This window comes from Eptatretus burgeri, chromosome 2 (assembly GCF_056783735.1).
Source record: "Eptatretus burgeri isolate ZD-2024b chromosome 2, Ebu_testis_v1, whole genome shotgun sequence".
Taxonomy (NCBI): domain Eukaryota; kingdom Metazoa; phylum Chordata; class Myxini; order Myxiniformes; family Myxinidae; genus Eptatretus; species Eptatretus burgeri.
The window spans coordinates 49,516,776-49,532,465 of NC_140962.1; the positions used below are offsets into that span (position 1 = coordinate 49,516,776).

At 39.5% G+C, this 15,690-nt stretch overlaps 1 protein-coding gene across 4 annotated transcripts in view; it reads left to right on the forward strand.

Annotated features, from left to right (window-relative positions):
- The window catches only part of NEB (nebulin), a 439,712-nt gene that overhangs the window by 141,401 nt on the left and 282,621 nt on the right, over positions 1-15,690 (forward strand). For 3 of the 4 annotated variants that reach the window (XM_085869257.1, XM_085869259.1, XM_085869258.1), the window contains exon 43: positions 5,651-5,755. The exons of the other annotated variant lie outside the window; for it this stretch is intronic. In XM_085869257.1, the coding sequence (XP_085725383.1) occupies positions 5,651-5,755 (105 nt within the window). The remainder of the gene's footprint in view (positions 1-5,650; positions 5,756-15,690) is intronic. 4 annotated transcript variants of the gene reach the window in all.

Consider the following 15,690-nt stretch of genomic DNA (forward strand, 5'->3'; position numbering starts at 1 on the left):
GATAAATTGGAAGTGTGGGGCCCACTGCACCATGAAAAAAATAGAAAACATGTTCTGAGCTATTAGTGCAATCGCACAGTCACATATATTAAAAAAAAAATATATATATATATATATATATATATATATATATATATATATATATATATATATATATATATATATATATATATATACTTGTATATTTATAATATACTAGATGACCCGTGAACCCGTTGGGTTCCTGTTGTGACAGTGGTTGATGAAAAAAATCATTTCAAGATTTAAAAAAAAAAGATAGCTCCAGCGAACTATACTGCTGAGGTTGTTAAAGGCCCGGTCACACCTTGACGTTTTAGCCAGCGATGGCAACGTGTTAAAATGTATGTAAAACGCTGGCTTACGTTGAACTTTTGATGTTTTTTTTTAAAGATTCGGACGTATTCATAACGACTTGGTCTTATGCATAACGCATTGGTAACTACACAGAACGTTTCGTTGTGTTATAGATAACTTATACCAACGAATGCTGAACCTGTTGTCGGCCTACACAACCGATGCCCAACGATAGTCTAACTCAGGCATAGCGCGTTGCACGCATCGCCGACGATGTCGTGACGTAGCCTATTAAAAGGCTGACGCACAACGATTCAAATCATAACTGCCGTAGAAATGGAAGGGTCAAAATCGCGGTCACACCTTGGCGATCTTGCCAGCGTATGCCGACGTAACAAAAAGTGTGTCTAAAACGTTGGGGCACGTCGAATACGGTATGGGTAAGCTTGGTATGCGCGAGTAGAACGCTAAATACGCTATCGTAAGTCGTAGTAAGTAGAGTACGTCAAGAAATTTTGAACATGTTCAAAATTTTACGACGTACTCGGCGTATGACACACGTTCGCATGCGATGGGGATAAGTTTTACACACGATATGTGGACGCTTACACACGTCCACAAACGCTACTTATAAGCTACTCGAAGTCGAAACACGTCGCGGTAATGTCTTTTTTACGTGAAACTTATTTCTAACTTATGTTTGACGTGCTTTGAACCAATTCTTTACGTAGTCCCAACACACATCGACGTATGTAGACGTATTCCAATGACGTCTTCCGGTCGACAAAAAAAATAAATGAACGTGTTTCTAGGTTACAACTGCCATATAAAGACGTGTTCCCAGCGGTTTTGGGAATTGGTATATAAAAATGGTGTTCATAAAAGGGGAACCCAACAGTGTTTTCGAGTCCTTTTTGAGTCGATGTCCATGTCAGCAGTAACAGTATCAGTATTAGTATTACTATTAGTATTAGTATTAGTAGTAGTTTGTTCATGTTGGCAGTAGTAGGTGGGTGTGAGGGGGAGGGTGTGGGTTATGATGGATCGTCCTTGCGTCCGCGTGTCCACGGGTAGGTTCATAGGCTGCCACTCAACGATTTAAATGGCTGCATCTCCACTATTGAAAGTAGACGCTTGCGCTCAACAATTGGATTTTTTTTTTAACACTCAACGACTTTTAAACGGTACCACTCAGCTATTTTCATTGTTTACAATGAACGATTTAAATTGCTGTCACTCGCCCTTTGTTTTTTTGTTTTTTGTTTTTTTTTGACGCTGGGGTTTGGAAATTTGAAACGTTTCTTCTTAACGTGTTAAAACGCTCAAACTCGACTATTTTAAATAGACGCTGCCGATGGACAATTGGAATCATAGCCAAGCTAGACATCGAAGTGTGAGCATCCTCTTCATGCCGAAGAAAAGTTTGAAGAATGCTGCAAATAAGTGTCCTGGCCGTGGCCGTGGACGCTGACTCAAGGACGATCCATTATACCGACGTCTTTCAGCCTATGAGTAACTTAGAAGTAACGTCTGTCGATGTGTGGCAACGATCGCGTAACGTGCCAACAACACGTTAATCATAGGTTAGAAATAAGTTTCGGGTACGCTAAACATTACCTCGGCGTGTCTCAACTTATGATTAGCTTACAAGTAGCATGTGTTGACGTCTGTCAACGATCGCAGACCGTGCCTACAACTTGTGGCCAGCGTAGCGGAACGTGTGAGTCATACGCCGGCATACGTCGTGAAATTTCAAGCATGAAAAAATTGGAGGACAACCGAAAAGTACAACGTTTAAAGCCAACGTACAACAACGTATGGCAACGTACTACGACGTATGCCAGCGTGCTCTCAATGTTATCAAAACTTACCCATAACGTATTCAACGTGTGCCAGCGTTTTAGAAAAAAAATTCAAAAATCGGCATACGTTGGCTAAAACGTCAAGGTGTGACCGGGCCTTTACATTGATCAAATACTCCCGAAGAGGACTTGACTAAATCGGGAATTGATTTTTTTAATAATTTTTTTTCGTTTCCCGATTTAAACGAAACTTGATACTGCACACTGCAGGTGAATGGTGAGTAAGGTGGCCCTAAAATTTTTGCGCTATCGTGTACTGTTTTGGCTATATTTCGGGAACATACAAACATACATGTATACATACATACATACAATATGAGAGTTTTAGTAAAATATAGGAGATATATATATATATATATATATATGTGTTTGTATATTTATTATATATATATATATATATATATATATTTATATATATCTATTAGGCGAAAGGCTAATGCTGTCTGTCTGTCTGTCCCAACCTGAAACACAAACGCTTCAAGGAGAGAAAAAAAATTCCAAACCTATGGGAAAATTATAATTTTTTTCATTCAGACCAAAAATTGAACGTGGATGCTGTGTCGGGCAACAGACCGCTGTTTCGATCGCTCCCAAATTTTTAATTATCTTTATTTGCTGTTAAGAAATATGATGATTTTGGAATTTCTCAATACTCTTTAGTCTTTACAGTATATGTAATAGGCTAATGCTGTCTGTCTGTCCCCTCTCCCCCCCCCCCCAAACACTGAAATGCTCCTCGGAGACAATAAATTCCGTAAAAGTTGCTTCAAATTGATTCACATCTACAGGAAATTTATAATCATTACGTAAATTTTGCTTCAAATGAATGCAAACCGACAGGAAAATTATAATACTGCCTCAATTTATCTGTTTCAACAAGTGCAAGAATAAAAGGTTTACTTTTATTTCATTTTTTTTTCATGGTATTTTTGCCACGGGCTTCCAGATAGTGTAAAATAATCAAGTTGCAAGAAAAATGTGAATATGAAACTTCAGTTGTACATGGATGTAAAGCAAAACATAAAAATTGTATTTTGAATTATTTCCATGTATATTTTAGTCTTACAAATGCTGCAATGGGGGTGTACTTACTTTGGAGTTGGCTCTAGTCTGGATTTGATTTATGTCCTGACTATAAAGTGCTTGATTGGTGCTTTCCAGGCAGTGAAATGCATCAAAAAGTGTGCTAACCATCGGATGGATGTTAAACTGAGTGTCTTGTCAACTAACATTAGCTGGTGAAGATTAAAATTTTGACGTTGTCATTTTCAAAGAGTCGGTGAATTATTCCGTCACCCTGCAGCAAATTCAAAATTACTGGCCACATCAGCTGCATTCAAACGTCAGTCATGGCCAACCAGTTTGTGAGAGATGAGCCAAATTTCCCTTTCAGCCAGCCCCATAAGAAGGTGAAATTAATTGGAGCCATTAAAGTAGTCATAGTTGTAGCTCCAGGTACAATATAGAAAATCATGGCACAGGATGAATGGCTTACACATTTTAAACTTAGTCATGTGGATCACTTTCAGGGTGTCATTTTATTAGTCGTAGAGGGGATTGGAGGAGAGGGTAAATGATTGGAATTTTAACAACTGAATTGAAATACTGATTTGAGAATTACAGTCATTTTCTGATGAGTCGGCAAAATATTTGATACATTCGTGTTGCCTGAATTGAGGGCAATCTTTCCTCTTTTAAAATGTACAGGAATAATTTTAGCACATCATTTGAAAGACAATGAAAACAACCATCAAAGTGAGAAACAAAGAAGCGAACAAATTGTGAAATAAACAATGACAATAAAATTGCTTTTATGTTGATTTGGATGTGACAACAGTTGTGAATAAAACTTTTCACTTTGAGTTAATGTTGAGCTTACTTTTCAAATGGAAATTTCAGAATTGAAAATTGTCCATAGAATCATATACTCTGTTGTTATTCCTTTCAATAATGGCACATACACAAATTACCTTCACTTTCTTATGATGGATAAAAAAGGCTATGGAATGCTATAAATGATAACAATAAGTCTTGACTTCATGGCTTTAAGACATTAATATAGGATGTCATCATCAATCTATCAATAGAAAATTTGCTATTTTGACGTAAACCCCTCAAAAGTTATTCATTGAATACTTTGTGATATAAGGAGCTGGTAAAATAGCCTCGAGGTAAGTGCACTTTCCTCTAATCTGTACAGTCTTGTTCTGAATCCTGACCCAGCTATAAACTGTCATCCCGATGTTTCATAGGCAGTGTGAGGCATCAAAGTGTGTGCCCAAAAATTTGAATGACCCAAAAAGTTTTGAATATCATTCATAAAAAGTTTGAATGCCCAAATATCACTTACAAAGTACCACAACCATGTAGGTTTCCTTCTTTTTTTTTCATGGGTATTTTTAACTTTTTCACAATCTTGCTTTTTACAGACTTTTCCTTCAAAAATTAATCCTACTTCTGTCATTTTATTTTTCATTTCTATTCCTGTTGAGCACCTTCTTTTTAGCTCTCCCGTTCAAAGAACAGAGAGCTATAGCGATACCCCCGGCATGAGCGTCAGCGTGAGCATGAAAATGTTAAAGTTTTTGGTGTAAGTTATTTACTGTAGAAGCTTGCTATTCATTTAATACGTGTACAAGGATGCTGATATTTGGCATGGAGGTTCCTTTGGGGTATATTATTGATGTAGTGAAGTTGAAATTAAAAAATAATTTCAAATGTTTTAAATTTTTGACCTGTTTTGAACTTAACTTTTTTGTAGCACATCAACGTTAAAGTTTTTGGTGCAAGTTATTTAGAAGCTTGCCATTCATTTAATATGTGTACAAAGATGCTGATATTTGGCATGGAGGTTCCTTTGGGGTATATTATAATAATTATTGATGTAGTGAAGTTGAAATTTAAAAATAATTTCAAATGTTTTAAACTTTTGACCTGTTTGGAACTTAACTTTTTTGTAGCACATCAACATTAAAGTTTTTGGTGCAAGTTATTTAGAAGCTTGCCATTCATTTAATGTGTGTACTAGGATGCTGATATTTGGCATGGAGGTTCATTTGGGGTATATTATTGATGTAGTGAAGTTGAAACCAAAAAAAATTCAAATTTTTAAAAATTTCCACCTGTTTTGAACTTAACTTTTTTGTAGCACATCAACGTTAAAGTTTTTTTCCTTTCTAATGTTTTTGTCTACCACACTATTTTTTACTGATTACAATATACAAATACATATATTGCTTTAAAATTATTTGGATCAGACTTCACTGCAATGCTTTATAAAAAATATTATTAGACTAGTCTTTTAAAAACGATAAATGTATAAACAGGCGAGCATTGGGTGGCTTTGACACCAACTCTCTGGTTGTATCCTTAATAATATCTCCTCTAACAGATGGAATTACAGTATTTTTACACTCTGCAGACTGATCATGTAAATTTGGTTTGAATTTTACATTTTACATTTGCTTTTACAGAAACTCTACCGAGCTGGGGCAGAGAAGTTGAAACACAAATACATCATTCCTGCCGACGCACCCCAGTTTATTCAGTCTCGGGTCAATGCCATCAACATTAGTGATGTGAGTAGATGTTTTGCAACTCGTTGATGCCTTGTTGAGTGATCTCAGTCATTACTTTATTCAACTGATCTACTTATCTTTGAATTAACTCACAGCAGAAATGTATTTTAATTGAAGATTGAGTTGTGTCTGTTCAGTATCACCTTTCGAAAGTTTTTTGAGAATAAAATAATAGTGTTTGTATGGCAAACTGCACATTTGATAATTTAGAAGTTTTATCTCAAAAATATATCATCACGACTTGGATTTTAGGAATGTTGAAAACATTTATTCAGAAACCAACATTTTAATTCAGAGTATTTGTCAGTGAGCTTATCACAACTTTTATTCAATATGGAGTATAATTTATTTACCTTGTGAATAATTGAAGAGCACAGTCCATATTATGTCATTTAAGAAGTTCAGAAAGCTACCATTTTTTTTTTACCATGCTATATAAGATTGAAAAGAATGACATATTTTGACAACTATTGTTCTAATTTCTGCATGAATCGTAATCTGAGCTTATAGTATTTATGGATTTCAAATAATTTGCAATATTTTTCTGTTTCTTTTTCAATATGTAATTTTTATGCTGCTGAAATGTGATATTTGGACGTAGCTGTTTCAACTTGTAATCAGCATTTTTTTTTTCAAAAGATTACTTTGGGCTTTGTTCTAACAATTGAATTGTCCTTTTTCATATAGGAGTGCATAAATGAGGAAAATTCATCTTGATGCAATTTATTATCCTCCTGATAAAGAGCAATGACCTCAATCATTTTATTTTCCAAATGCCACAGTTTGTGTATGAGCAATGAGAGATTACAGGAAATGCAGTTATCATGATTACCAGGAGTGGATAAAACAAAACTAAAACAAATTGCAAGTAACTGATCGCCTGGATGGAAGGGTCATAGATAGGCTTGAGATGAAGTGGTGGCATGCAGCCACCTTGAATCTCTGGAGAAAGATGACTGGACACTAAAGTGTAATTAGTCCAGTAATGGGATTAAAGAGAATGAATTTAAAAATTCAGATAGACAGATTGGATCTTCGAAGAAAAAGAAGTGAAATATTATTGGAGGAGCATGTGCTGCCTCACTGATGTGGAAATTTGGTGGGATGACAGAGAGCAGTTGGAGAGCTGGAACAAGATCGGAGCTGGTGATAAGGCAAGAGAGGGTGCTAGTGCCCATATTTGGCCTGCATTGGTTCACAGGAGATAACTATATTCAGCAGGTTAGTGAGAGATATAAAATATATACAAGATCCCAAATTCCACAGCAGTCCAAGGTGGCCAAGTGAACTGCTCAAGCTCTTGCCTCAGTGTGTGGGGTGGGGGGGGGGGCGGTTCCATGACAATGTCGGTGGAGACCTTGTGCATCCTGAGAAACCCGGACAGCAAAATAAATTTGAGGCTCAGTGAAGGATACCAAAATAGCAATGTATATTAAATGCATTTTTGTTAAAAACCAATTTGAAATTAATTTTCTTTGAAATTACTTTAATCAAAAGAACAAAATTAAAAAGAAAAAAATGAATAGAATCTGATAATTAAGATCTATTATTTTTGGTTCCGAAAGAACTGAAACATGATAATTATTCATAAAATCTGACATGGATAACTTCATTGACAATTACTCTATTTTCTTGCCTTTCTGGATTTCATAAATCATGTTTATTCTGCAGCATGGCCAACTTTAGCTTTGGTGGATGTTGTTGAAATGGAAATAAAATTCCCTTGTTCATCATATAAAGTTATTTTCTAAATTGTGATGTTGTTACAAGCTGGGGGATGGAGTGTGATATGTTTTTCTGATTTTTACATGCTGAGTGTCCATTTATTTGGAAGGTATTTATAAGGAGTTGTTTCCATATGCTTGGAACTTTGAAGGGTTAAGGGGGGAAGGGGGAAGGAATTCCATGGGGGAAGGAATTCACAATAGCTTCACTGACCTACATCAATGATTCAAGATCAGCCAGAGAGTTCATTAAATGAGTTGTCTTCATGCCGTGTTCATGCTGCCCAATGTGTGACATTGCCTGACACCTGGTGTTCCGATGTAGCATGCTGGATGAACAGCGTGCTCAAGATCACGGTATTCTATCTCTTTCACCTTATCTCTGATTACCCCAGCATTAAGTCAGTGTATTTTGAGGCATTGTGTTGTCAAAAGTAGGGAAAGAACAGAGCTTTTCTGAGACAATTCTACTCTGTCTCCTGTCTGTCTGTATACATGCCTTTGTGTGTATTTTAGACAATGTAAGCTCTTTGAAAATTAGGTGACAGAGGGGATAAGAGGCAATGCACTGATATTGGGACAGTGGGAAACGGGCATATGCAACAAGCAAGGGAATGAACGAACAGGAAATAAGGATATAGAAGAGAGGATGAAACACAGTAAACTGCAAGTAAGAGGGTTGGTATTCTGTATATAGCAAATCTCTGTGAATAGATTTTTTAAAATCTTTCCAAGAAAAAGGCTCATACAAAAGTGATGGGATGGAGGGCATACCCTGACAATGAGGAGGTGGGACAAGACTTGGACACAATAAACAAAGGAATGAACCAACAACCAAAGATGATAGAGAGAGGAGGGGAGGAAGCACAGAAACCTGCAAGAAAAATAATTGGATTTAGGGGGCATGAATCACTTGCTCAGAATGATGGGGCACGAACCACTCGCTCAAAATGATGGGGCACGAACCACTCGCTCAGAATGACGGGGCACGAATCACTTGCTCATAATGAGGGGGCATGAACCACTCACTCAGAATGATGGGGCACGAACCACTCGCTCAGAATGACGGGGCATGAACCATTCACTCTAAATGATGGGGCACGAACTACTCGCTCAGAATGACGGGGCACGAACCATTCACTCTGAATGATGGGTTCGAACCACTCGCTCAGGATGATGGGGCATGAACCACTCGCTCAGAATGACGGGGCACGAACCATTCACTCTGAATGATGGGGCACGAACCACTTGCTCAGAATGATGGGGCACGAATCACTAACTCTGAATGAGGGGGCACAAACCGCTCGCTCAGAATGATGGGGCACGAACCACTCGCTCAGAATGACGGGGCACGAACCACTCGCTCAGAATGATGGGGAACTAACCACTCACTCAGAATGATGGGGCATGAACCGCTCGCTCAGAATGACGGGGCACGAACCACTCGCTCAGAATGACGGGGCACGAATCACTCTCATAATGACGGGTAACAAACCATTCGCTCAGAATGATGGGGCACAAACCACTCCCTCAGAATGATGGGGCACAAACCACTCACTCAGAATGATGGGGCACGAACCACTCCCTCTGTATGATGGCACACCAACCACTCACTCTGAATGACATGGCACAGCAAAAGCATCCACAGTGAGTGAACAATTCACCCAGAATGATGTGGTGCGGTTGTTTTTTTTTCTTTTTGGGGTTTAATGGCCGAATTCAGACCCACCAGGCTCTATATACACTGCGCACCTAAGCACCTCGGATATGGAGACTGGAGGCTTATATTGCTAGCCCCATTTCTTCAATGAATTTTAAAACTGATTGACTGAACTGGGGTACTTCTGACTCAGATGGCACAATGCATCTGGCAGGCCTGACCACGTGATCCCCATAACACAGACAGAATACAGTGGACGCTATCTGGGCTCATCGTACCGAGGGCAGAGAGAGAAAACGTGAACCAAATCCTCGGGAACCTTAGACCGGTCACCCAACCCTGTGGGGTAATGCCCTTTCCTGGGAAGATAGGGGTGAGAGAACAATGCCTGCACGGTTGTTGTTGAATTAAATCTGAGCTGTAGCGAAAACGCATTATCAGAACATGCTTTATCTTGCAGCAACTGCTGACAGTACATCCCGTTCCGGACAGGAACTGCACCGCCGTCCACTGTGGGGTGCTTGGCAAGCAGCTTGAGCACTCAAGGAAGCCTTCCAATTGAATGGTTGGCAAGCGAAAGTGATGTCCGAATTTCCAAACTATGTCCGAATTGGACAAATCAACACCTTTTTAGGAGCCGGAACTGCTGATACTTTCAAATCTGGAGCTTAAATTTTGTAATTCTGCTTAGATTAAGAGATCCTCGAGGTTATTGCGTGTGCAGAAATGAAATAAAGCCACGAACGCTAGTGTCTCCAGGCGGTTGCAATATACCCAATGATTCATAGGTATGATGAACAGGCATTCAATAATATGAGTGAGGAAAGTGAAAAATAAACTTTATTGTTAACAAATTCGTTGCGGTCTGTTCCAAGTCGAGGCATGGTTGAGCAGGCCAAAAAACATGGTGGCTTCAGACCTCAGCGAGGTTACCCAGGAAATGCTTTAAGAACCCAGAGAGAGGTGGCCGAGGATTGCCTGATAAATAATATAATTAAATAAGGCCATTAATTATCTTCAAAAGTGGTGTTTTCATTCACCCAAATACCCAATTTTCAGTCAGGAACTTCCTTGGAGTTTTTTTAGTGCACATGCAAAGTTTCAGGCTGCCAGGTTTTTATAGTTTTGGAGTTAGAGAGGAGACACATTGACATACACACATACACACACACACACACACTTATTAGTTTAAGACATGTACTGTATATATGTGTCTATATATTTATATTTATATATATAAATGTTTTTTTTTTTTTTTTCGAAGAAGAAGGCGCTTCCAACCAAAGTAAAAAACTGGATTGACTGCTAATTTGAACAAAGCGAGAGCAGACCTGGTCTCAGGCAACGTTTCACCGGCTTCGCAGCCGGCTTCATCAGGCACAATTTTGTTCTAGAGACAAAGGGGGGGGGGGGTTTGAAGCGGTCCTTTCCAAGAGACAAAGTGAGAGTGTGAGATATGTCAGGATTGAAAGACATGTTCCACGTTTTGGACCAGTTTGTGATTTTACCCAGATCTGCAGAGAGCGGAGAAGCTGCAGCTTGCCGGTCTGAGGGATGGCAGATGGTACGACATAGGGTGGAGTCATCAGCAAAGAGATAAAGAGGATTTTCCAGAGACGGAGAGATTATTGATTTAAACCAAAAAGAGAACAGGGCCCAGAACGCTGCCTTGAGGAACTCCAGCGTGGACAGGAAGAGGGGGTGAGAGAACTCCACTTCGGGCCGCTTGTTGGCTACGATCGGAGAGGAAATCTGCGAGCCATGAGTGGAGATGGCCTTGGATACCAAAGGAAGAGAGTTTGGTGAGAAGGGCAGGCTGCAAGACGGTGCCAAAAGCACGCGATATGTCTCGGGATATGGCTCTGATTTCACGTCTGCCATTGAGAACCTCCATCCATTGTTGGGAGAGCAGAAGCAGCATATCCAGGGGAGAGTGACCTGGTCTGAAACCATATTGATGACCGGAAATCACGCCATTGGAGAAGAGGAAGGATTTTCCTCTGAAAGTAATAAGATGAAGCCCTTCATTGACAACAGTGCAGAGTTCATGCACCATTGTCTTTCTTTACATACTTAAGTCCATGTCCCTGGTATAATGTTATTGCAAAAAAATTGCCTAAAGTTTCTCTCTGCTCTGCTTCTATGCCTCCGGTGACGAGGCGAATTTTCTCTGTTTTCTCTGCAACCGCTTATCCAATTGACACGAAATTTTCACCATAGATACAACTCCTCATGCAGAATTTTGTAATTATAATTATGGCATCATGGGTCACGTGGGGTGGCAGCCATGTTGAAAAAACGGAAAAAACTTTGGACCTCTGTATCTTCTAAACCGTACAATGTAATTAATTGAAAATTGGCATCTGGCAACTACTCAGCATTGTGAATAAGTTTAATAATATTACAACATCATTGGTGAAGTGGTATCCCAGTCAAAATTCAACTCGTAGAATGCTGCATTCAATCAGTATGAAAATTTGTGAGGATCGTCTCGAGAAATATTTCAACACAGAAAAAATTATAATGACATCATCTGTTATGTGGTTTGGCAGCCATATTATTTTGAAAAAAAAAAAAGGAAAAAATCTTCTTCTCCAGAACCCCTCTACAGATCGAAGTGAAACTGCACACAAATGATCGACTATCCATGTCGAATATAGTTTCGTAATTACGATGTCACAATAGCCTGGTGTTGGCGCAGCGGTTAGGGCAGCGGCTTGGGATCCAAAAGGTCCTGAGTTCAAGCCCCATTGGGCCACTGAATTAATACATCAGGGGGTTGACTCAGCCTGTCATCCTTCCGAGGTCGGCGAAATGAGTACCAGTATACTGGGCCGGTGTATACCCCGGTTAAAATAGGTGTACCATATCCCTGTGTCGTAAGAGGCGACCAGGGTTGTGTCAGGAAGGGCATCCGGCGTAAAACATGTGCCAAATCACTGTGCGGATCATACGGATGATCCGCTGTGGCGACCCCTAACTGGAGCAGCCGAAAGAAGAAGAAGAAGAAGATGTCACAGGTCACAGTGTCTGGCAGCCATCTTGGATTTACCTTCAAACATTCAAAAATCTTCTTCTCCGGAACGGCTGCACAGATTGAAGGGAAACTTCACAGTCATTTTTAACATGACTTGGGGATTTAGTGTGATGAGGAATAATTGATGTCATGTGGTTCAGTAACCGCATTGGATTGAAGAAAAATATTAAATATTGTGTTCTCTGGAACTGCTTATCTGATTGAAGCGAAACTTACCAAGCATCAGCAAACCTTATACCTGCATCGAGTGTGGAAATGATGACATCATAGTTCACGTGGTGTGGTGGCCATATTGGATTGAAAAATGAACCTTATCTGATCAAAATGAAACTTCACACACATGATCCGCTATGAAATTTTGAGCAGAGTCCAAGTTTTCAATGCCATTGATCACGTGGTTTGGCAGCCATGTTAGTTCAAAAACTGAAAATTAAAAAACTTTTTTCTCCAAAACCGCTTCACAGATTAATATGAAACATATTGTGTTTCATATAGCAAGGGCAGTCAATCACAACTGCAACATTTTCCATCGATTGCTATAGTGGTTTCTGAAATAGAATTTTTAAATATTTTCCTTGAAACCTATGTGGCTCCCACACCACGTCACTGATTACATCATTTTTAAGTCAATTGTATGCAGCAAGGGCAATGCATCATAACTGAAAAGTCGAATATTGATATGTTATACTCATGGCTTGCAGACTTTCTCTCCTGTCACAGTCAATGCGTGGCTCTTCATGGAATTCTCTCATCTACTCTTCCTGTTCAGGCTAGAGTTCCTCAAGGCAATGTTCTTGGCCCTGTGCTTTTACTAGTTTACATCAATGATCTCTCAGATTCCCTGGAAAATCCTCTTTATTTCTTTGCTGATGACTCCACCCTCTGCCGTACCATCGCTCGTCTATCTGATCGGCAGGCGGCAGCCTCTTCACTCCTTGCAGACCTGGATAAAATCACAAGCTGGTCAAACACTTGGAATATGTCTTTCAATCCTGAAAAATCTCACACCCTCACCATGTCTGTCCGAAAGGACCATCTGGAACTCCCCCCACACCCCCATCTGCTTTCTCAACAATCCCCTTGAAGTCCTTTCTTTCAAGCTTTTGGGTCTCACTATGTGCCACGATCTTTCCTGGGAAAGCAACATCTCCAAGTTGGCCTCCAAAGCCAGTCTCCAACTGAGCATCCTGCATCGTGCAAAGTCCTTCCTTGGCACACCTGAGCTTCTAACCACTAACAAAGCTTTCATCCACAGTCTTATGGAGTACTGCTCCTCCCTCTGGGGTGGTGCTCCTGCCTCACCCCTTTTTCTCCTCGACTCCACGCTGTGGAAACCAAGCTTTTTAGGATCATTGGTATCTCCCGCGATGAAGCTGAGTCTTTGGGTTTCTCACTCTCTCACCGGAGGCAGGTCGGTGGTCTTTCTGTCTTCTACCATCTCCTCTCCAGCCTTGTCCTCCCCCCGCTCTGTCTGTGATCTGTCCCCCCTATATTTCCTCAGGGTGCTCAAGGTATGCCAAAAACCCCTTTTGGTGAAACTGCCAAAATCAAGAAACAATGCTCACCTTCACTCTTTCATTCCTCTTTTTTCCTGCCTCGAGAACAAAATCCCACACACTCTTCAATCCCACTGCTCCATACAGGTCTTCAAAACATCTGTTTACCACCATCTCATATCTTTCCCACCATCTCATATCTTTCCCACCATCTCATATCTTTCCCACCATCTCATATCTTTCCCACCATCTCATATCTTCCCCCATCCAAAACCACAATCTTTACTACCCCCGTTAATCGATCCCAAACCCATATCCTTCAAATTCCCTGTTTTCCTTCCTGAAAGTCCCTGTATTCCCATCTTGTTTTCACCATGTACCCTGCCCCATCCCTCTCCCTTCCACAGATGTCCTCTTTTCTTTGTTCTCACTATTTTGTGCTTCCCTCTCCCACCCCACTTGTCTCCTGCCTTGTGATATGTTTCTGTGTATTAGCTCTTACACAAGCCTCGACTTGGTGCACAAAAAACAAATAACAATAATAATAATTGTTTATTTATTTCTTTACAACCAACGTGCTTGCCACATCACGTGATTGATGAGATCATTGTTAAATATACTATTTGCAGCAACAGTAGGGGATCCTCACTGCAAAGTCTCACATCGAAAGGGTAAGTGGTTTCAGAGAAATATATATTTTTAATACAATCGACTTGGCATGGGGAATATTGGTTGAAAATTTCAACATCATCAGTCACATGGTCTTATAACCATGTTGGACAAAAAGCCTTATCCAATCAATGCAAAAACCCAAAGATATGATCAGCCACCCATTTTGAATTTTATTTGATAAAGAGGACGTCGTGGATCAGGTGTCCGATCGAAGCGGGGTTGTATCGAAGGAGGCGGCATGGTTTTGTTTTTTCACCATAGAAATTTCACGAAATTTTCACCATCGATGCGACTACTCCTGTAGAAAGTTTGTTTTTGTGATAACTATGATGTCATAAGTCATGTGGTGTAGCAGCCATATTGGTTTGAATGAAATTGTTAAAAAAAAAAATCTTTCTCTTGAACTGTTTCATCAATCGATGTGAAACGTCACAGTTATGATTGAGTAGACATGTGGAATATATGTTTTAAATTTCAACCTGATCGGACGGATGGTCTGGCAGCCGGAGTTATTTAATATTTCAAATCTGGGTTGAGGGATTTAAATCAAACTTGGTACAAGTATGTATAATGATTTAATAATGTGGGCAGAGGCATATCTGGTGGTCGCGATGTCAAAGATTTTCGTTCTAGTGTTTTTTTGTCCTTATTAATGTGTAGTTACCCCATGCATATGAAGCGAAAAGCAGGGTTAAGCAATTGGTTCACTTCTGTCTGTCCATCCATGCATAAACGTCAGCTTATGGTTGAAGAACAACTTCATTTCAAATTTCAATTGAATGTTACATTTTGAACATGAATCGGAAGACAAGTTTGCCATTTAACAATACTTTGGCTCGGAATCTGTCTTGATTCCACATGCACAGAAGGAGTGAGATTATTATTTTACTCCATCTGCCTGTCTGGCAGTTAAACAAAATTGAAAATTATTCCAAGCAGGACATAATTGTTTTTTAGGACGTCATCAAGAACACAAATAACAGGCACGAAGAACTAATGGAAAGTGTTAGATAAGGTGGTGTCGTAGACACTGCGTCAATGGCAGTAAACTTCTGGAATTAATTTTTTTATACGTCCTTTACAATCTTTATTTTATTTGAATTTAATTATATTCTTGAACACTGCAGAACACAAATCACCTTCTTATTGCTTCCAAAAACCTCCAGCTTTTGTAGTGTTTGGACATGTTATATATGATGGTGTAAAAGACTGCATGAACGGCGCTAAACTTACGGAATTTTTTTTAAACGACCTTTAAAATCATTCCTTTATTTCATTTGAATTATATACTCCAACACTACATAGGTTAAGGTGTTCTGTGAACTCTTTAGTTTGATAATGTGTTT